This window comes from Cyanistes caeruleus, chromosome 20 (genome assembly GCF_971803275.1).
Source record: "Cyanistes caeruleus chromosome 20, bCyaCae1.hap1.1, whole genome shotgun sequence".
Classification (NCBI taxonomy): Eukaryota; Metazoa; Chordata; class Aves; order Passeriformes; family Paridae; genus Cyanistes; species Cyanistes caeruleus.
In genome coordinates this window covers 5367841-5390968 of record NC_141720.1, presented here as the reverse complement: position 1 = coordinate 5390968, position 23128 = coordinate 5367841, and the positions used below count along the sequence as shown (strand labels likewise).

General features: G+C 41.8%; 1 protein-coding gene across 50 annotated transcripts in view; it reads left to right on the top strand.

The window, feature by feature from the left end:
- The window catches only part of FNBP1 (formin binding protein 1), a 93350-nt gene that overhangs the window by 56998 nt on the left and 13224 nt on the right, over positions 1 to 23128 (top strand). For 13 of the 50 annotated variants that reach the window (XM_086858147.1, XM_086858146.1, XM_086858145.1 and 10 more), the window contains 3 exons: positions 5548 to 5676; positions 7382 to 7528; positions 10907 to 11104. In XM_086858147.1, coding sequence (XP_086714273.1) covers positions 5548 to 5676; positions 7382 to 7528; positions 10907 to 11104 — 474 coding nt within the window. Of the gene's footprint in view, positions 1 to 5547; positions 5677 to 7381; positions 7529 to 10906; positions 11105 to 12067; positions 12095 to 12481; positions 12665 to 17550; positions 17638 to 20733; positions 20749 to 20897; positions 20934 to 23128 lie in introns of all 50 variants that reach the window. The other 37 variants (XM_086858116.1, XM_086858126.1, XM_086858125.1 and 34 more) reach the window with 10 other exon arrangements.

Genomic DNA, 23128 nt, shown 5'->3' with positions numbered 1-23128 from the left:
AGTTATTCCCTAGGGTCTCGGAGCAGTGTGCTGAGAGGTGCTGCTGTGCTGCTCTTCTTAATTAATTTAGTCTGTCTCGGCTGTTAGAGCTTCAGCAGGACGGTGTTGTTTGGGGATATCTTTTGTTAGTGTGAGTTTCTGAATTCTGGTAGTGAGACTGCACTAGATAACAATTCCTGAGATGTGGTGAGGAAGATTTTCCATCCTCTGTCAGTGGTTTAGTCATTGTATATTATATTCAGCCAAAGGATTTCAGGGACCCACAGAGTCTCAGATTCTTCCTCCACCTCTTCAAGTGTTAAGGAAGGATTTTTCTTTCTGTTTATTTCTCTGCTGTTATTTTTCAACTCCCCATTCTACTTTTTCTTTCAGGGAAGCAAATTTCAAATCCTTTCTTTGCTTGCCGCTTCAGAGAGACCCAACTGGTTATTGTAAAATAGTAAAGAGTGGAGCTTGATTTGGAGGCTGTGTAAATCCAAGCCTGGAACCCTGGCCCTGTTTTGAAGTCTGTGGCAGGATGCCCACTGTTATTAATGATCCTGTACACTCTGCCACTGCTGCTGCTCCCGGAGGCTCCCGGTGCCCAGTGGTCGTGGGGCAGCCGTGGAGGGAGAGCCAGAGCCTAGAGCTGAAAAATCTGTGAGCAATAGAAAGCATTCCTGAAATTGGTGAAGTGTTTCTGAGTCTGCCTTTATCATTAAGCTATTTTGGAGGGATTGGGTAGTTGAGGGGAGGGGGCAGGGGTGACTTTTTTGTGTTTGCATTTTAGTCTGATCTTGGATTTGCCAAAAACAGATCTGTTTTGGCAGGCAGTGGCCTGGCAGTGATGCATCTCACATGCTGTCTCAGTTTGAAAGAAAAGAGGGCGTGCAGAATGGGAGAAGAGAAGGAAGAAACAAAGTGACACCAAAGTTTTGACTGGAAACTTTGCCATTCTGGACAAGAGCAACTGCTGAGAAGTTGAACTGTCCCACTTAGTGTGGACCAGCTGAACAACAGCCAAAGTTTTTTTCTGGCCTTTTCAGTTATTCATATCACTCCCACCATAACAGCCCTGAGGAGCTGCATTTTTTGTCTGTGTAAACCCAGAAGACAGTGTGTCTATTGACCCTTTTGCTGTTTCTGGAATGTGTCTCAGAAAATTGTTCTCAGCAAAATATCCTCATTCTTTTCTGCATTGGAGACCAAAATGGCAGAAAAAGTACTTGGTTTTTAAAATTTTCTCCTACACTTCAGCATCAACAAGTTGCTTTTCATATCAAAGGAGGCTTGGGGGAGAAGGTGTAGTCAACAATACAAATGGATTTTTTTAATTCTCTAAGAGTCTTCATGTAAAGTGTAGCAGTTTGCAAAAGTTTTCTTACACTTTCAGGGTTGACAGTGCCCATCATAAAGTATCCATATTCCCTTTCTCTGTTCAGTTTTCCTGTTCAAAGGCATAAAGTATTGGACTGATTTAATTCAGATCTATATGTAAAGCTTTACTTGTGCTGAATGTTTGCAAGGATTATGGATAAGTTCCCTTGTCTGTAATTCTTTGATCTCATTCTGCTCTGCACTGATTGCTGAAGTTGCATCATATTGATAAACTGCAGATGGTAACAAGCAGGTGATAAGAAGGTTCAGGTTCAGGTTCAATTTTTCTAATTTCTTATTTTAAAAGGGAAAGAAATATCCCCATAAATACTTAAGTCAGATTTTAGCACATCCATGTCCCACCCTGGCATCTCTGAGCTCCTTGTAGAGTCATTTGTCCAAACTAACTTGTTATTTGAGAATCTGGTTTTTGCAACTCAGTTGTTATGAAGAAAATCTGCAGGAAGTGTAGTTAAAATCTTGTTGAGAAAACAGTGTGTTTTTCCCACTACCTTAAGAGAGAGATGCCACAGTGTGTGTTGCCAGCTCATATGGCCACTGAATTTAGTGCTGTTTTTCACCTAAGGTAGATGTGCTGCTGAAGCCTGATTTTTTTAAAAAATATTTTTAACGTACTGAAGATAGCCACAAAAATCAGCAGTTTGCAAGTTAATACTTCTCTGCAGTTAGCTACTGTCCTGCATTCTTGCCCATGGAGCAGCAAGGCTGTATAAAGGAAGGGAAAAAGGTGGGTTTTGATTCTATTTAGTGGCACTTCTGCATAGATTCTGAGAGAGGTCACATATAATGAGCCTTACATGCTGCTGGTGAGCTATTGCCTGGTTCAGGCTATGAGAGCTGCACTCCTTTACCTCGAGTGTTCTCCCAGAGCTGTGGAGACACTCCCCTGGTGTGACTGCTCAGATTGCAGCGGCAGTGGGAGCCCAAAGCTCACCTGTCTGCTCCCTGCAGGGCTGGAGGTGCTGCAGGTCCTGGGCTGTTGCTCATTTTGGGGAGTTCATTTTCTGGATAAGACAAACATTGACATTTATGACCTTTTGATTTTGGTGCTGCCACATGAGTTCAGACAAGTGCTGCATTAACAAAACCAGGCTTCAGGGAGGAAGCACTGCCTATGTGTCCAAGTTTATTTCAGGGCAAAAAACTGTTACAAAGGTATGTTTGGGGTGGGAGATGTTTGAAATCTGTGCACCTTGTACAGTGGAAGGCATTTGGAAGCAAAATGCTGCTGTTCTCCCCACAGACCCCTCAGGTGTACATACCCTTTTTGCTTTTCCACAGTGCTGAAAGGTAACCTCAATCTTTCTTCCTTTGAAGAGGGGAGTTTTTTGCTGCATTCAGAGTCCCTGGCCCTGACACCTCTTACAACTGAGCAATCTGTCAGCCTGTAGAGCTGGATTGTGTTTCACATATGGGGCTGGAAACTGAGCTCTTGCTAACTCATCCCTGCCCAATTAAAGGAGAGAATATGTTGACTGAAAGCTGCATCCCAGCGTTGTTCTCCTATATCTGAAGTCATTGTCTGGTTTTCCAGACCCCAATTATTCCAAAGCCTTTCCTTCTGGAAATACTGTTCAGGGCAAATCTTTTAGCATTAACTCTAAGAAGCCCCCAAAAAACCTCTGAAGCTGTTTTCTTGCACAAGTGAGCAGCAGAGAAACAGAACTTCATTTTCTGTAAAGCCCAGCTATAAATTATTCCTGAAATAACTTCTATGACTCTCTGCAGTTCTGGGCTACTGCATCCGTTACTCTGAATGTGAAATTTAAAATCATTGTCTTGTTTTTATCATTCTGTGCTTCAACAGAGTGCAGGAATCTCACTATAAGGCACAATTCTGTTAATACTAGAAGTGATGATGTTAGAGGAAGTGACATACTGAAATGAAGTAATAAAGAAGTCTAGATTTTAAAAAATATTTTTATTTTAAGATCCAAATACCTCATTGCAAAGATATTTAAACAGTTTGAAGCTTGCCAAATGCATTAAATGGCCAAGAGAAACAAGACATCACTAGGGCTCTCATACAAAAAGTTCTGATTTTGGAATGCACCCAATTTTATTTACTCATCTGCTGCCCCCTCTTATTTAGGGCCAGTTAAGATCATTTTGGAAACTGAGTGTATACATTGAGCTCAGAGTTACTTTGTCATATCCAGCCAATGAGTTTGCTCATGAAAATGAAATCTGATGGCTTTAATGCTTGCTGGTTCTGCCTGGAAATGTGTAATAATGGATTTCTTGTTTTTCTGCTTCAACAATAGAGTCAAGGGACAAATTCCTGAGCTGCATTATTTAAAATTATTTTTAAAAAAAGAGTGAGACAGCTATATGAGTGGGAGTAGGGCTGGTGTAAAGTCAGCTCAGACAATGGGTTCCTCTTAGGTAGATGAGAAGAATGGGCCTCACAAATGGATATTGATTTGCAGCAGCTGGGATGTGAGGAAAAGGTTGGGAGATGAGTGTGAACCACTCTTACTGCTGCCTGCCTTTCCATTGCCAACTTTGTTTTCCTGGTAAATTTTTTTTTGTGGCACAAAGATATATTGTTTTCCACTTGTATTTAATGTAGTTGTATGTGAGTGTGGGGATGGTAAAGCTAAATAAACTTTATTAGTGCTTGGGCAGGGAAATTATTGATGTGGCTTCTTGGAATTTGATTGCAGGAGGTGAATTTTCTAAAATTAGGCACTCATCCTTTGCAGGAGTTAGTGGACAGTTAAAACCCCTGGGAACAAGAAAAGTTGAAAATATGTCTTTTATTGGATTCACTTATTTGGTTATAGTCACATTCTTCTCCATTTGACACTACTGTTTCATCTCCTGTGATGAACTTAGTGCCCAGTATCTCCTCATTCTGCTTGAATTATTTCTGTAGAAAGAATGTGAAGGGGATCTGTGAAATTCCTACAATCGGCTGCAGAAGCAATATCTGAGTTGAGGTGAAATAAATTATTAGGTGAGATGGCAAATGCAGGGAAAGGCTACTTCTTTACAAACTGAGATTTGAAACCTCCTGGCAGAATTTGTCACCTTACAGTTATGATTACAAAAACGTTCCATGATTTGATATTCCATGGATTTATTGTCAGGAAACTATTGTCTGCTTGGAACAGTTCAAAGAATAACCCTGTTCTGAACTGATTTTAATGGGAAATATACACTTAAAATATACTGAAATTCTCTGCTGTGTTGTGTCCCCTGAAACATGATTTTTCAAAGCAGCATTTCTCTGCCTTGTCTTAAGGAATTATTCTGAAATTCAGCAGCAGAGCTCCAGCCAGGGAGGGAGAGCTTCAGTGTGGGAAAGGCATAGGGGATGTTGGAAAGGAAGAGAAGGGAGAGCTGCTGTATGGAGGCCAATGGCAAGGAAGGAAAAGGCATCTAAACCAAACAGATGGGGAGAGGCAGCAAGGGAAGAATATTGGGCAGTGAAACAGATAACAGAAGGCCTTGGGAACAGAACTCTAAAGGGAGGAATCTGAAAACGTGAAAGGGTCACTTGGGGACAGATTATTCTAGGGGAAGAAGTGAGATTAATTGCCCAGTGCTCTGCTATGTTGGGCAGTAAATCATCTGTGTGGGTAAAAATAGGAAGGGAGGCATCTCAGCTGCTGCTCTGGCTCCCCTTTCCTTTTGTGCTTCATGCCAGGGCTGTGTGAGGAGTGTGGAGAAAGGGCTCTGCAGGGCACACAAAGTTAAGAGGTTTCGTCATGGTTATGTTGGCTGAAATGAGACAGAAATGTTGGGGTTTTTTTCATTTCCCCTTCCCCAGAAAACACTACTTGCCAACAGGGAAATTATTAATTCCTCATTAGAGGAAAGCACCAGGTGACATCCGCCAGGGCATAGGGGGAACAAGAAGTGTGTCCATGAATGTACTGGGAAGGTGCCTGTCCAGTGAGCAGGTGGAGGGACCAACTTGGTTTGGTGTTTGAAGTGTAGCTCAAACAGAGGCTGTTCATGGAATGCAAAATGGGTCAGGAAATAGCACATTGTAATCCCGGGAAGGAGCAGCAGCACTGTCCACACTGCAGCATGGATGTTTCACAAAAGAGGAGTAAACCAAAAGCTGGTGCTCAGAGTCTCATATCCCAATGTTCCTGCATAGTAAGATGCAGTTGATCTCCACGTAGCCTAAATTCTAAATTTCTTCTGGTATTTCCTCAGGCAAGACAGCAAGCCCAGCTGAGACATCAGATGGCAGAAGACAGCAAAGCTGAATATTCTTCCACCCTACAGAAGTTTAACAGTGAGCAGCATGAGCATTACTACACACACATACCAAACATCTTCCAGGTAAGGGTCACTGGCAGTGCTTTGGAGTAGCCCATAATCCTGTGACAAGAGCATATTGCACTTCACCTCAATTCTATCACCCTGACTTTTAATCTTTGATGATTTTTTTGGTCATTCTTAGCAAATTTTACATGCAGTCTGCCACCCTGAGAGGTGGTAGCATAAATTATCCCTTTCCTTAAATTAGATATAAAGGGATCAATAATACATAAGGAAGGTGATGTTGAAGTGTCGTGCCAGATGAGGACAGCCTTTGGAATCCTCACAATCTTTCTCTGTTCAGCTCCTCTGTCTGTGCAGCTGGGGATGAAAGGGAGCATCACTGGCATTGCTGGGGCAGGAGGCAGCTGGGCATTGTTGCATCTGTAAAGTCCAGCAGCCCTTTATAACCTGTGTTCAAATTAGGCTGCACAGATGTTTAAATGTGAACCACAGTAGTTCTACAGCAGTGAATCCAAAGGGTTTTAAGCAAGCTTGTGTCTAAGGGTGCCTAAGGACAGCCTGCAGAGGAAGAATAAAAAAAAGCCATCAGATTCATTCTGAGTGAAGATCTGAGTTTGTGCTTGAATGAATGAATTGAGGTTAATGTAGTAGAACAGAACTTCTAAATGACTGTTCCATTGTAATGGGTCATGAGCATCAGAAGTGGAAAATACAACATTTTCAAAGGACATGTCACATGCTTGTCATTAGATGAGAAGTAGCTGATGTTTGCGTGGCAAACACGCACTTTCTTACCCACTGCTAAAACTTGTGAGCTAAATGGACACCTCCTCTTTTGCCTCATGGTATTTCAAACCAATGCCTTGAGATAAACTGGAATCAAGCAAATACTGGAGCTGCTGAGCACTCTGATGTAGATGAGCATGTTAAAGTCCTTCAGATGTGCCCTCTTCCCTCAGTGCACCAGTGAACTCTCCAGGGTTTTCTTTTAGATGTTGAAATAAGTTGTTTTGTAAAGAATTGATGTTGCTTGTGGATCAGCCAAGGCAAAGGGGATATTTAAGTTGACTGCTCCTGGAGTCCACTGTGAAACAGGCTGCTTTTGTATCCAGCTATAGTTTGTCATAGTAGAATTATGCCACATTCAGTTTCCCTCTGTGGTAAAGGAGAGGCCCCTGGAAGAGGTGCTGGAGATCCTGGAACAGAATCCACTGAGCAATGAGGAGCTGTGGTGTGAACAGCATGTGATGTTTGTATTGTACATGAATACATCAATACATGATGCATTGTGAACAAAACATGATGTACAGGACTCCCTAAACACCAAAAATTACCTTCTAGGGAAAAGAAGGGGAGACATCACGATCTTTGTTTCCTTACATTCTACAGTGGAATTAAAATAAGATTGTTCTGAACAAGCACAGAAAGTGAAGGAATTTGTTGCAGAAATTCTTTTAAAAGCCTTAGGAACCATCCTTACAAAAGTCTAAAGCTAGGGTTTGACAAATCAGCATTTTTTAACATAAGAAGTTAATTGAAAAATTTCCAGTAATAGTAAAAGAGATTACTTTTAGAATGACCTTTTGATGTTTGAGGGAGCAGCAACACTTAGTGCCTTCCTAAGAACAGCTGTCCTAGTTTGTTCTTAAAAATACATTTAATCCCTAAGTTTTAAAGTAGTTGATGTAAGCTGGAGAGGAAAATTGGGTGAAACTGCGAAGTTAATCTTGATGTTTGACCTGAATGAAATGTAATATTTTAGAAAATACAAGACATGGAGGAAAGAAGAATCGTGAGGATAGGTGAATCCATGAAAACCTTCGCAGAAGTCGACCGCCAAGTGATCCCTATCATTGGGAAGTGCCTGGATGAGATAACAAAAGCTGCAGAATCAGTGGATCACAAGAATGTAAGTGTTGCATTGTTGGTTGTCATATTTAGTATTGGTCTCAAATTTATGGAGGCTGAAATCCTGGGTCCAGGCTTAGCAGAAGAGCTTTGCAGTCATGGAACGAAACCAAAGAACAGCTTCTTGTCCCAAGCTGCTTTGTCTGAGACAGGATGTGCTCAGATTATTTCCCAAATCTATTAACACTCAGAAATGCCTTTCCTGCAATACTTTTTAATTTTGGGGGGTTTTTGATTAAGGAATATTGTCTTGTTTCATTAGGATAATTCCTTTTTGAAATATTGTAATTTAAAAGTAGACATCAGCATGTGATGTTGGACGTAAGTTCAAATACTTAATCACCAATTATTTTAAAGGTTGTTTCTATGTCTCATAGTCAGAAAACTAAATGTTTCAGAAGTGTCTTAATTCCAGTTAGCTTTATAATAACGAAAATCTTTAAAGTATTGGCTACATGAACTTCTGAAAAATCTTTCTGTAAAATATTTCTTTGCAGGCTTGAGGTTTGCTGGCAATCTGTAAATGAGAAAATTTGATTTCTGAACATCATTTTTTTCTTCACAGGATGCAAAGAAATCTCTCTGATTAAAAGGCTGGTAAAGATTTTGGTTGAGCTTCCTGATGTGCAGTGACCACAAGGGCAAATGTGTTTTCTGTTTTGTTTGCAGAATGATCTGCTCCCTTCCTACCTGAAGGCTCTGTTCTACCAGCCTTTCTCATGGATTACATTATTGCTTCAAGCACTGACAGCCTGTGTCTTGCTAACTGTTTAAATTTCCCATATGTGCTCTTCACTGGAATCTTTTCTGAGCTGTTCTGTGCCCAGAGCCATGAACTGGCAGCATAAGCCCAAGGCTGAAGTTTTGAAATTAATCCTCTACTCTCTGTTCAGCTATTGCTCTCACAGAGAGCAGCATAGGAAACTCAGGAATCTGAAAGCCACTCTCTGAGAGGGAAAAGGGGGAATTGAGGCAGTGATTCCTGTGTTAGAGCAACATACCCTGCTTGAGGTACAGCCTTTGGTGCTGCATGGTGAAATCATGGTGGGGAGATTCATATCTCAGCCTACACTCTGCCAGAGTCTTCTGAGCAAAACACACATGAAACTTAAGCTGAGTGTTTGAATCAGAGTGAATTTTATATTCTCTTCCTCACAAATAAGTCCATGATGGCTCATACACAAGTGTGACATTGGAAAACAATGACTTTGAGCACTGATAGCTGAATTTACCAGGATCTCCTGTAAGCACTGTGCTGACAAAAATGTATTTAGCCAAAATAGTTAGATCTGAGCAGCTACAAAGGGTTTAGTGTGTTCTATCTGGAAACAGTTATGTTTATAAAGAGTTTTTTTTCCTTAAATATCATAAAGGATTGTTTCATCTCTGGAGCAGTAATTTCTAACTATGTTGATTATAATGTAAGTGCTGGATTAGTTACTAAACGTGCAACTGTGTAAATAGGATTGCTTTATGCCCTCACTGCACTGCACAGAATTCCTGTTAATGCCAATACAAACTGCCTGGACTTAGCAGGGAATACTGGTTCACTTTTACTGTGTTTCTAAAGCAGTTTTAAATATGGGGTTTTTTTCCATTTCCCCTTTCTAACCACTTGACCAACACAAAGGTCATGTGGCAAGTGTGAGTTGTGGTGACTGCCAGGTGAACCTGTGCAGAACCTGATTCAGAGGGCTCCAGCAGCAGATAAAACCAATTTGTTATGGGCTTGGAGTTCCTGTTATGACATTATCTCTGTGATATATGGGGCATGCTGGTTATTTTTAGTTCCATTGTAGTGGAATGATGTTTTGAATAAATGGAAGGAACACTGTAAAATTCATAGAGGAAAAAGTGAAAAGCTCCATGCATAGGATAAAATACCAGTGGAGTATTTAATGTAACAGTGTCATCTCTTAGAGAATGGTTTGTGTGGGAAGGGGCCTTTCAGTTCCACCCTCTGCCATGGATAGGGATACATTCCACTAGCCCAGGCTGCTTCAAGCCCTCTCCAGCCTGGCCTGGAACACTTCCAAGGATGGGACATCCAGACTCCAGGCTCTTGTAAATAGTTCCATCTTAGGCTCCCCTTAGGTACTGGAAGGCAGCAGTTGAATCATCCCAAAACCTTCTATTTTCCAGGCTGAACAATCCCAATTCTCTCAGGTTTTCCCACTCTTTTCCACTCTTCTCTAATCCTTCTTCATCTTGCTTTCATGTCTGTCATTAAGGAAAAGTATTGTTCTACTTCCCTAAAACTCAGGTAGGAATTTCATGGTGCCACCTGATAGATTGAGGATCTTAAACCCATGTGGATCTTCACAATCCCATGAAGACTTTTGCAAAACTTTTCCTGTATCTGTGCTTTGCTCAATGGAGCCTGGCCTCCGGATATATTTATACCCCAGCAGATTTCTCCTGAACAGCATTTTACCTATAGCCATTCACAGAAACTGTGAAATACCCTCAAAGCAACAAGTTCTTTTTATGTAACAGAGCAGTGATACTTTTCACTGGAGAATAACAAGATATTTGTGTGCCAAGGCATAGTGTCTCTAGTGATCTTGGAATACAGCTGTTAGAGTATAACATAATCTCTTCCCAAGAAAACAAGTAGATAAGAAGTCTATTAGGATCTGTTTTTCCTGAGTCCATTAGATTTAAATGCATTTGGCAAGCTGAGGTCTGAATTTGATCTTATGTATAATTAATTTTGTTTGTAGTCTTGAGTAGGAAAAATGCTATGGATTGGTTTGGCTTTGATTTGTTTTTGTTTTTTTTTTTCTTTTTCCTGTCCAAAACAAAAAAGCAAAGCCATTGTACACAGTCTACAGCCAGTCTGTGGTTGACTGAGATCCCTCTTAGCAGTGCCAAAAGGGAATGTGGCTTCAGTGGCTCCCACACCAGGGCATGGGGCTGCTGATGTGACCTTGGACTGCTCAGATGTTGGGTAAAGGTCATGAAACATTTACAGCCATTTACTGTCACTAAATTCACAACCAACTTGTTGACTGGTGGCAGTGATCACACAAGGGCTCTCTCTTATAAGAGTATTTATTGGGATTTTCCTCTGATTTGTTAACAGCTGTATTCCCAGCAAATCTGTACCTTAAATCTTTGTTATGAGTCACTTACTGAAGTGTGATTTGCTTTTCCAGTCAGTAAAGTTAATGAGCTCTTGCCCCTTTTCAGCAGAAGGTGGAGAGTTTTGTATTGACCCTGGGCTCTGGAAGGGTGTTCATTCCCAGGAATGAGCCTGGTCACTCTCAGGGTTGGTCCCACATTGACAAACTTTCTTGTTCTGCCTTAATGTGCTACCAATTTGATGTCAAGCCTCACCTGAGATGTTTACACTTGTGTTGGGTCTGTCCTATTGCAGGATTCCCAGATGGTAATAGAAGCCTTTAAATCAGGGTTCGAGCCTCCGGGAGACGTCGACTTTGAGGATTTCACACAGCCCATGAAGAGGACAGTGTCTGAATCCAGCCTTTCCAACTCCAGAGGGGATGGGAAGTCAGAGCCCAAGTTCGGTAGCAAATCCAAGGGCAAGTTATGGCCATTCATCAAGAAAAATAAGGTACTGATTTGCAAACTTGAGCTTGGTGCTAGTATGTGTTTTGTCAATAACCTGTGTCTTGTCTAGTAATCTTGGCAAGTTTAGTTTTTTTAAAAGAGAATTTTAGATTCAGAAAGTTAATAATTTATGTCTTAATATGGTGCTTTGTTGTAGTCTTTGGTTACTTAAGTTTCTTTATAACTTTAATTTATATTTTCTTGTATAATTTTATTAATTATGTTGCAGTTTTTAAATTAATTTAACTTAAGTTGTCACGTCTCTGCCATGGTCCATTTCTGTTCCTAACTCAGAGAAGGAGTTGTTAACCACTTACCTAGTACCATGTGTGTCAAACTAACATTGTTACCTGTGGGAAGCTTCAATGTGGCATTACTGTTTTGACACTCCTCAAACTCTCCTTGGCTTTCCATTTGCGTTGTCTTTCCAGTCTGTGCACTGGGGTCAGCAGGTGGGTGGCTGGGAGCAGGGAATTGCTGGGATCACTCTGAAGCACCACTAATGGAGCGTAACTAACTGAGCAGTTGACTGTTTAAAGGGCCATATTAACTTATGTACCCATTAAACCTTTTTCATTCCACTGTCATACTTTACACCATAATGCATGGCAGCATTTATCTGGGGTTACCAGGACATGTCAGGGGGACTGGACTCAATCAGGTTTCAGTAACACTGATGGAAGCCCAGAATAGCTTTGGTTTTTTGACCTCACTCTTGCTCTGACCCTTTCCCAAACCTCTTAAATTCAAGTTCTAAAAATCCCCCTGTTCACAAGGGATCATTCCTGTAGTGCTGGTGTGAGAGAGGACTCGCTGTCTGGTGCTTACATCAGTGTAGCCAGAATAAAAACACAACCAGGACTAACTCCTGAGCAAATTCATAGAATGATCTGTACAAGTGAAGTGTGATGCACATTGCTGAGGTATGATTTGGAAGCAGGAAGGAATGTGGTTTGTTGTTTTCCAGATAATAGAAACGCTACTGGGCACTAAGGTACCTTCCTTATCTGATCCATTTAAATTCAGGTATTTGAAAGCTCTATCCATATGCATTGTTCCGAGCTGTCCACAGAGCAGAACAGGGCAAAATATGGGGATAGTGCTGCATGGAAGAGTCTGCATGAGCTTCCTTCAAAATACTTTTGTGTTACTCTTCTGTTGCATCACTTACTAATACTTTCATTTATCACAAATCTTCATTTAACACGACTCTTTTAACTACTGCTTTCTCCCCTCTTTTGAACCATGGCCTTTAATATTTAATTATTTAATTGTTTTTTTCTCTGGATTTCAAATATTGGTTTTGATGCTTATTTTCGTTTTGTGTTTTATCTTTTTATTTTGGTTTTTATTCTGTCACTTCTCCATCTCTTATACGTAGCTTATGTCCCTTTTAACATCCCCCCATCAGCCCCCTCCTCCTCCCCCTGCCTCTGCCTCACCCTCTGCTGTTCCCAACGGCCCCCAGTCTCCCAAGCAGCAAAAGGAACCCCTCTCCCATCGCTTCAACGAGTTCATGACCTCCAAACCCAAAATCCACTGCTTCAGGAGCCTAAAGCGCGGGGTAAGTTCTCCTCTGGATACCTCTCTCTCTCTTTCTCTCTTCCTTTTCTTTCTTGCGCTTTTATTGCACGTTCTGTTATGTAAAAACTTTTGTTTTGTGAACGGTTCCATTGTGTTTTATCATAACATGCAGACAAATCCAAGGGTTCCCAACCTATAAAGCCATTTGTAGTCAAAACCCCCACAATGAAACCACAAAAAGTTGCTGTTGGAAATTACTCTCTTGGGGGAGGAGGGGTTGGACAAAATACAGAAGGAGGAGCTGAACATTCAATAATATTCACGTAAGAAGTCAGAGTCTTTAGTTTTTTGCTAGCAGGGTGAATTCAGCTCAATGTCTGTGTCAGAAGGAGAAGAGTAAATTAGGAGGGATTCTAGGAGATAATAGTTGTGATTTCAGTTGGTAAAAATCCAGTCTGGAAAGCTGTGATGTTGTCACTGGAGCAGTGGGAGCTTCTGTTCCAGTCACCGGGCCTCAGCTCATGGTTCAGGTGCTGCAGTGTCTGTCTGTAGTAACTGAGTCTTGCCGCAAGAAACTGGTGAGATGAGAAAGGTGTACTGATCCTGGATGGTAACAAAGTCTTCCCATGTTCTATGTGTGCTTTAAGGCAGGGCTGCCAGCTCAGGGGGAGACCAGGACACAATTCTCAGCACCATGATGCACAGTTCAACATTATTTTCTGTGTGCAAAAGCTTTACTGGTGCAGAATGCAAGCTCCAAATGACAGAGGAGAGGTTCTGAGGGAACAGGATTTGGGATTCCCCTGCCAGCAGCTGCACTGCAGTGTGCTAGTGCTGGTTGAAGCACTGTATGGTGGAAAGATGCTGAAGGCCTCCATGGCTGATTTGGGGATTCATCTGGGTTTAGGTCACACTGGGCCAACACTCTGTGACACATCAACACTGTTCCAAGCTCAGTGTCCCTGTCACCTTTGCTGCTGATAAAGAAGGAAATATGGCCTGAGGTTTTCCAGGTCAGCTGCTGTTCCTGTTGCTGACAGCAGCTGTGGTTATGGTCATAAACCAATGTTGAAGTGTTTGGGTGGAATTAAATCCTCTCATTGGTGGTCTTCATAAACAGGTTCCTGAGATTAAATTTGCCATTTTTCAAACAAAAATAAGACTTTATCTTCCCAGAAACTTACACATGACATGGTTGTACTGAAAACTTGCTGGCACAGCATGGCTTTGCCTCCTAGGTGAAAATCCTTAGAATTATTTTCTCCTGGAAAAATTACATGAAGGAGACAAAAGTGTTCGGTATTTTATGTTTTTTAGAGCAGACAGTAACAGTGAGGAAGTGACTACTTAAAAAAGCCCAAATTCTGCTCCAGGCACTCATTTAGGACTGAGGACTGGAGCTATATAAAAGCAGGGATGATTTCCATGGGGAACTTCAGTGGTTGGTTACAAAGAATTGAGAGCAGTGCTGTAAACAATGCACTGTCTCATCTGGTTACAGACAGAACAGTTAAGAATAAATGTTTTAAACAGTTTCAGTTCTTTGCTAGGAAACAGCCACTTAATGGGACACTCAGAACACAAAAAATCCCATTTCTTCCCATCCCTGTTTCACTGGGGAAGTGGGGAGATTCTAAACTGTCCAAAGGCAGGTTCTGTATGTCTCTCTCCTTTCCCCAGTTGCAATTTGACTCAGAGCATCTTGTCAGTGTTTTTTCCAGGTGGAGACAGACTTTCAGTTCTGCTTGTGCAGCAGCAGAGCTGAGGATGTGCTGGGTGGTGGCACCACTCCAGGGGTGGCAACTGGAGCCCTGGTTGTCCTGGCAGTGCTGGGTCACTCAGGGGTGCAGGCACTGCTGGAGGTCAGGGGTGTGTTGCAATCTAATGCTCCATGGTGGCATTCAGAGAACAGAAGGTTGAAAATAGTGCTGAGTATTTCTTATTGACTTAAAAATACTGGTTTGTAGTTCCATGGGCATTTCACCAGTTTGTATTTTGAATATACTCTTTGGCTGATTGCTTGGCCATATAAGCAGTTATAACTAATTGATTTTAAGAGTTCTGAAGGAAGGCCATTATTTTATGTATTAGCTATCTAAGAAATCCAAGCACACCTTAAGAATTCTACATGCCTTATTTTTTTAAGTGCTTTGTGTGAAAGGCAAAGTAATGAGAACAATGTCCTACAGTTTTCTCTGGAATCCCTCTAATTTCTGCTGACACATTCATTGAGAATGTGTGAGGAAGGGCTATTGCTAAATCTTCATTTAAACCTTTCACTGTGTTCTTTTGCTATTTCATTTCCTTCCCCTGTCAGCTACCAGGATGTTTGTGTGTAAATACTTTTCCTGCCTGACTCATCCTGAGGATTTGGAGTCCAGTGTTCAGATAATCATCTCTTATCCCAGAGGGATGAATTCAGGCCCCTTGGATCATCCAGGGATATGGAGGAGGAGGAGAGGCTGCAAAGCTTTGGCAGCTTGCTCTGTCTCATTTAAAAATTCACATTTTTGTAGGTCCTTGGTGATTTTACAAATGGTCAGACTAAGAGATCATCGAAGTGCCATATGACCTTCAAAAATAAAATCATTCTAACCATGCAAAAGGAAAATAAAGAACCACCCACAAATCATTTTAATTTATTAGGTGAAAAATGAGTGTTTGGTGTTTCTTTCAGTTGATATGACCCCTGTTATATTAGGTACAGCTAGACAATACTGTTAATTCTGCTTTAATTTTATTAAGTTTAGTAAGATTTCCTATATTCAGTGCTTTTCCATTCCCTTGTAAAATCCAAAACCATCTCAGTTTTACTCAGGAGCATGAGCATTAATGTCAGGGATCCTGGATGGTGATGTTCCCAGAGGAATGAGGGGGATGTAGGGTGGAACTCTCCTCTGCACAGAAGAATGTTTGATCTGTACATCAGGGAAACAGATTTTTGGAAGGTCATGCAAGGACCAGCAGGGTAGCACAATGTAACAGGAGTTTGGAGTCTGGATCATTTAATTTGCTTTGAATTGTCTCTGCACTGCTGGGTTTGTTCCTTGGCAGAATTCCACTCCAGACACCTTCAGTGAAGGTGCCCACAAGGCTCTTTAAGTCTTATTTTAGAGTATTCAGCTAAATTTCCAAGCGGGTGCTTACTGGATTTCTTGATAACCTTTGGGCTCTCAAATCCTACAAAGCCAGTGAAAAAAGTTTACTTCAGAAAAAAGGGGATCACACTCCTTTTTCACACTGTCTTAAAGAATAAGGAAAAGTAACTATCTGACATGAACAAGTCCTGAGACCATTGCAGGATAAATTCCAGCAGCAGGAATTGCACATTGTAATTGATCCTTGAAACATAACACATGAATGGATTCCCATACAACTCCTCCGTGAAATCTGTGAGATCAGAACGTGTCTGGAGAGGGAGTGTGTTTTAGTAATTTCCTTTCAAAATTTTGGTTTAGCATCTTAGGTTGCATTTGGCAAAATCACTGGTGACTGTTAAAACAAATTATATAATTAGCTATGATATGTCTTGCGCTCAGTCTGGTTTTAATTTTGCTTCCAAACCAAAAATGCAACGAATCTTGTTTTCATGGAAGGAAACAGATGCCTGAACAATTCACAACAGATGCAAGGTTAATGTGGAGGCACCAATACCAGTATCAGTGGTCACTGCCAATATGAAATCCTAGTCTGTTTAAAGAAAATTTTAAAAAAATTAAACATTTAGGTGCTGACTCTTGTCAGTGTCTATGGTTTTCTAATCACATTTTTGTATTTTTCTCAAAGCTTTTTTCTTCTAACCCCAGCAGCAGAAATGTCCATTATAGAGAATACTGTAAAACTGTTAGAAAACTTATTATGGATCAGAATTAGGAAAAACTATCATACATTGTTTTGTGGGTGTTTTTTCTAATAGATGCTTTAAAAGACACTATAAAATTAGTGTAGCACTTCAAATCAACTTCATCTCTTTAGGGAAGTTAAAGCCAGAAGAGCACAAAGAATGAGGAACCAGTTACATAACTTATAATTTCATTTATGCTTGCTCTGCTTTTTCTAATTCCATTTTGAGGACAAAGAAAACTTGGTATTCTGCCGGTTGGTACTACTTTTGTGTTTTATTTCAGTTTTATTGCTGCAGCTGCAGTAACATCAGCACCTTTTTTTAAAAGAGCAATCCTCCAAACTAACAACATCCAGGGGTAGAACTTACACCTTTGAATGACTCCGTGTGCCGGTGTGGACTTGGCTTTCCTTTCCTCCCTCTCCCCAGAGCCCGGGAAGTGACTGAGCTGGGAGGATGGTCTGGGAGCTGGGGCAGACATTACTGCCAGTATCCAAGTTCCATAAAGCACACGGAGGAAATTTTGTGGTTTCCTTTCTAGTGGAAGTTGTTGACTTCATTACAATGTGATTTTATTTCCATTGCACCCGTTGCTGTTGTCCCTCCCTGCCCGTCTCCTCTGATACTCTGTGCACTCCTGTCCAGCACCCAGCTCTGACTCTGCCCCACTGATCAGTATTTTGTTGCTCTGTGAGCATGCAGAGACAGCAAGAAAACCACCCCCTCTCCATCCTGCTCTGTTCTCTGCCCTGGGAACACTTGATGGTCTAATGTAAGTGTCTCTCTCTGTGCCAAGACTGGGACTTTTTGGTGGGTGGGATCATTAAATCCATGGCTTGTTCTAGCACCGAGAGAGATGTTTTCTGACCTTGGTATTTAAAGAATCATTTAAAAATGCCATGTTTTCTGATCTCTCTGAGCATGCTGGACTCTTAATATCCACCTGGCTCCTAGGAAGTTCCCACTGCACCTTGAGGGTAGTTAAACACCAAGCTGTCTTTTGCTGTAGAAGCAGTGAACACAGAGGTGCCGTGCTCATCCTCGGTGTAACCAATGTGTGTTTTCTCTTGCTGACTCACCAGCAGACACAGTCTTTGTATATTCACAAAGAACTCATGAAGAGGACTTTAGGGACACCCACGTGTGCCGTTGAGGCTAGGGAATATGTTGTAAGTCTGAGTATGGTGTGATCAGCCCATACTGTTGCTACACAGTCGCTAACCCCACTTACAACGCCGGCCCGAGTGTGCTGTGGGAATGTGCTTTGTCAAAGAGCCAAGGAAAATTTGGTGGGAGGCAAGTGGCAGCTCATGGTGTGATGTGCAGGAAAGATAATGTCTGCTAGTCCTGGAAATGCTGAAATTGGCACTGTTAAAGTAGCTGGACCTGTGAAATCCAAAGTTTTGTAAACAGGTTCTGCACATTTATTTTAAATTATTTAATGAATGCAGTCTTGAGCAGCACGAGCCCTGATGGACAGGAATTCTGTGCCTTGGTTGTGAGCACTCTCTAGAGCCTTTGGAAACTTCTATGAGCTGTCTATAATGATGATAGTTCATGGAATCAAAAGGCATATGACCTTTAAATCTGCTACTTGGACAAAGCAGAGTATGGGGAGATTTTTACAGGGCCACTAAAAAAAAATAAAAAGTTACCTCTTGGTTGTATATATGAAAGTCCAGTGATTTATTTGAACCCTGTTTTCTGTAAGTGAGGTTAGTGGCCGTGACTGTCCAATAACACATGGACCTGCTGGCTCTCATGCTCTCTCATGTGTTATTGAAGCTTGTGGCTCTTAGACTCTTCATTTTTTCCCTGCAAGACTGAGCTAGGCTTGGTTTAAATTGACAGCTTGAAACACATTTGCTCATTTCAAGGAAATGTAACTTATTTGATCATTTGGGTGGAAAATGCCTTTGTTCTCCCAGGAGCTGTGAGCAAGTTTCTAGCTGTGAAAACCCAACAGAATGGGCAAAAGTAGTTATGTAGTGTTTAATGCAGATTTATTTTCAATCTGCTTATATTTGTTTATAGAAACTGAATCACTGTCATGTAAAATTACCAATAAATTTCAGAAATGGAAAACTGTGAATATGACTTATTTCAGCATTTCATTGTTTCCAGCCTATGAACTGCTTTATTTATACTGGTTATAACAATCCCTGATGTACTATTTGGAAATGCTATTAATAAGTTCTCTATTCTTGTCATACTTAACAGCAAAAGAATTGGGCATACAGTGTCTGTAATCCCTTTCAAATTTGCTGAATTTGCAGCAAAAGAATAGCCTTGATGCAGATGATTCTCCGCAGTATTTAGTGCCTTTAGAGTGAGTAGTGTTTAGCCACTAGCGCATGTAGCATACATTTGTGCCTTTTTAGAGTGCTTCATAGGTAAATATTTATTCTGCACCATGAGTCTTGTCTGTAGCTATGTACAAGAATCTCAATTTGTGCTGATCATGTCTATGCTAAAGTTCACAGGAGTGCTAAAGCAATGATGCAAACACAAGCTGCCTACGCTGAATTTCTTCAGATCATTCTTTCTCCTTCTATGATTACTCTCTCCAATGGATTGGTTTTGTTTGCTTTATTTTTTTAATGGCCTCTCTAGCTCAGAGGGTGAATTTCTTCATGGCACTGTGATGATTGTCATGTATTTGTTCCCTAATGGACTGGACTGCAGAGGGAAGTGTCACTGCTGCCTTATCACTGAATGATCAGTTCAGATGCAGCATTTCATTATTATTTCAAGACCATTTATTTTCCTTGAATGGCTGGCATGTGTTGCTGTACAAATCCTGGTAACTAATGGGAATTGTTATTTTAGAAAAAAAAAAGTGTATTTCTTAAATCAGCCACCCACAAGAGATGTGGAGCCTTTATTTTAAATCCAATCCTAATGAACTGTGTTTTTGCTAAAAATGGAGCATCTGTTTGAGAACACCATTGCCAGGAGCTGTTGGTGGTGGCAGAGAACTCGAATGGAAAGAGGTTCCCAAATCTGGCAGCACAAATCCTTGCCTGGAGAGAGGCATTTCCCAGCTTTTACCTTTCAGCTGCTGTTAACATGGAGAGTGTGCTTTTATGCACCTCAAGTTTGTTGCGTTGTTGGAGCATTTCACAACTGTCCTGAGAGCTGGCAGGGCAGCTCAGTGCCCGCTGCAGGAGGAGGAGGATGCTGGGTGGAGTTTGGATTCTCCCTTTCTATCTGCCTTTAGATCTCGAGCAGCAGCTCACTTGTGCTTGGCACAGAACCGAGCACTGTTAGTCCCCCTATCTCTTGGAAATCCTTCTGAGCTGCAGCTGTTTTGTCATTTTGCAATGCTGGAAGAGGCTTTGGGAATTTTGCTGGTTGTGTGCCCAGGCACAGTTGTTCACCTGGGAGTTCCTGGGGCACATGTGTGTGCAGGTGAGGCAGGGCAGAGATGCAGCTCCATGGGCACACTCTGCTTTCCCAGAGTAACTAAATGATAATGTTTGGGCTCTGTCCCAGGAAATGTGGTAACTTCTGAAGAATTAGATCATGTATAACATTTAAAGAGGTTGAATAATGTCTTACCATGCTGTCATAGAACCAATTTGATGTCAAGAGAATAGATATTTTTTTCCTCCTCCTTGGGCCTGACCTTGTCTGGCTATGGCCGAAATACGTTTGAGTCTGAGTATTTGTTTGTGAATTGTTCAAGAATGTGAAATGGCTTTCTGTGCCTGCCTGGGCAGCACTCTGCAGTCCACAGGGACAGTCCAGGGGTGTTGTCCTTTGGCTGTAGCCAGAGAACCAGGCATTCCCTGGAGATCCCATGGTACTGGGGTGCTGCTGGAGCCATTCCTCACCTCTCCACTGAGATTTGGCTCAGGGGTTACCCCCCAAACCCCTTCCATGAAGAGACTGATGCATTTCAGCATGTTTTTGATCTAAAGTGATGCCCATACATTTGCAAGCTGTGAGTTTTCCCCACCTCAGTGATGTTGCTGTGATGAGAACTCCCAGTGTTGTTGTAGTCAGTCAGTCCAGGGCCAATTCCACCTGTGCCCAGGTCCAGCACTTCCCATTCCCGTTTCTGGCCAGGTTGTGGCAGCTGCCCAAGCCCATCTTGTGAACTTTTGCACAGATCTGTTAGTGTGACCCATTTTGCCTTCCAACAGCAAGAGGATTGTGTCATTTTATTGTAACATCAGCCTGAAAAAGTTCCTCTTCTACTGATGCACTGTTGTTTTTTCTCTCTCTCCCCCCACCCTGTATCTCTCCAATTTTACATGAAGCTTTCTCTCAAGCTGGTAAGCACATTTACAGCATGCCTGTCCTGTGTTTTAATCACAATTTCCTGTGTGTGTTTTAATGTGCACTGTGCCACATGTGACATGACACTGAAATTAACCGTTAAATTTGTTTCTTCTTTGTGTTTGCTTTTTTTGACATTTATCAGATAAATCTGAATACACAGGTCTGGAGTCTAATAGAGGTGATCAGAATTCAGTCTTCTAATAAGCTGCTAAAAAATTAACTCTAATATATAGTTTAGTTTTCACTTTTATACTCTAGGGCTATGAAAATGTAGAAAAACAGTAGCAAGTAATTCTGCTACTTTATAAGTATACATTAAACATTAAAAGAAGGGGGAAAATTTAAAATAAAGGTCTCTGCACTTGCTGGACTTTTTCCAGAGAGCCATGCATGTCTTTCTGTGTAAAGTAGCTGCAAAGTTTGCTTTCCATATACAGTATTACTGGAAATTTGCATCATTATCACCTACATTTTACAGCCCTATGTAGTCCTTCAGAATAACCAATAATGACATTAATTAAAGTTCTGTAAACCTTAACCAACAAGGTTAACTCAATCTGATTTGAATTTCCAAATTGAGAGAGATGTATGTGTGTGAATCCTAAATTCCATCTTGGATACAGCTGGGAAGGTTGCTTGAACTATGGTAAGATAAAGATATTATTGAGCTGGAAAGGGAAGGGATGAACAGACCTGGGAAAGCAAATTACGTGCTGAACTCCCTGCACAAGGTATTGTTTTGCTTGAGACACTGCACACCTTGCTATGTCTCTGACAGCTTGTCCACATTCCTCTGTCCCTGGAGAGCCTCTCAGCAGGAAAATGTGCCTGGTTTGCTGCCCCACCTTGTGCAAACACACAAGAGCCAAGCTGGTGATGGCATTTGGGGACCTCAAAGGATCCACAGGGGCACCTAAACTGTGTCAGCTTCCAAGCTCTGTTATTCCTCACTGGTTTGTGCCTTTGGGTGTTGTTTTCCTTACCTGAGAGGGTGGGGAAGCCCTGGCACAGGGTGCCCAGAGAAGCTGTGGCTGCCCCATCCCTGGAAGTGCCCAAGGCCAGACTGGACGGGGCTTGGAGCAATCTGGGATCATGTAAGGTGTCCCTGCCTGTGGCAGGGGGTTGGAACAAGATGAGCTTTAAGATCCCCTCCAACACAAACCATTCCATGATTCTACATATATCTTGTGCTTGGATACATCATTGTGGGCCACCAGAGCTGCCTGGAGCAGCCCTGGCAGTTTTGGGTCCTGCTGCTGCTCTGGTGGCACAGTGACTTTCTTGGGCTCCTTTAGCAAGGTTGCTTCTCACTGAAGACCTGTGGTAGGTCTGAGGAATGATGGGAGTGGAATGATGGAATACTTGCAAACCTTCTTTTGACTGTTGCCAAAAGCCACTGTCCAGGGAGCCCAATGCATTTGTACTGGATTTCCACTGATTTTCTTGGTCACAGTGCTAGTGTGCTGTGGAGCTGAGACAAGCCTTTGCATGTAGGAATAAATCCTCCAAAAATGGCTGACACAGCCTTTCCCTGGGAATTGCAGAAACTGGAAAGATGTGCAGGGAGGGCTGGGACCCATTTTCACCTCAGATGGAGAAAAGCAGCTTTTTGTAATCTCCTCTTGGATCCTCACTATGCAAGAGCCAAAACTGGGCCTGAAAAAGCTCATGCTCTCCTCACATGTAGCTTCAGCCGAGAAACTGGTCCTAACACAGCCCCTGTTTTCACAGTCCTTCATCCTGGGACAATTTGAATCCTAAATCTCATTACTTTTCTGCAAGGACACCTTGTGAGCAGCACATCAGAAATAGCACAGCTTTCCCCTCACCTCACTGCTGGAGCATTTCTAAAAATGTAGGCAATGTCCACGATCTGAGAGATGGCCCAGGTGTGTTTGTGCTTGAGAGCATGAAATGTGCTCAATGTGTGCAAAAACTGCTCCTTGACTCTCCTTTTTGGAGCAGGGGCTTCAGCTTCTGATAGGAAATTCCTGAGCACAGACTAAATCTGGAGTGAGGTCACCTGCCAGCCTTGGCTGTGCAGCTCTGTGCAACACTCCTGCTTTGGTCTGAAGCACTGTGAGCCAAGTGCTGGATTTAGTCCAGCTTAGAACTCTTGAATAAAGTTGAAGAATCAAAAATAAGATACCAAAAAGAAGCTTTTCCAAATTTCACTCTATCTGTTGCATTCTACTAATGTACAGCTGGGGATATTTTTAAGCCTGTTTCCTGAGGAGGATATGTCAGAATATGTTATCTAGACTTTCCTGTAACTGCTTGCTTGTTCACAGAGCTGCCTACAGATGCTTTGCCTTAAAAAGAATATGTATGGCTTTAGTGTAGATTATCCATAAAATAGATTGAATCACTCTC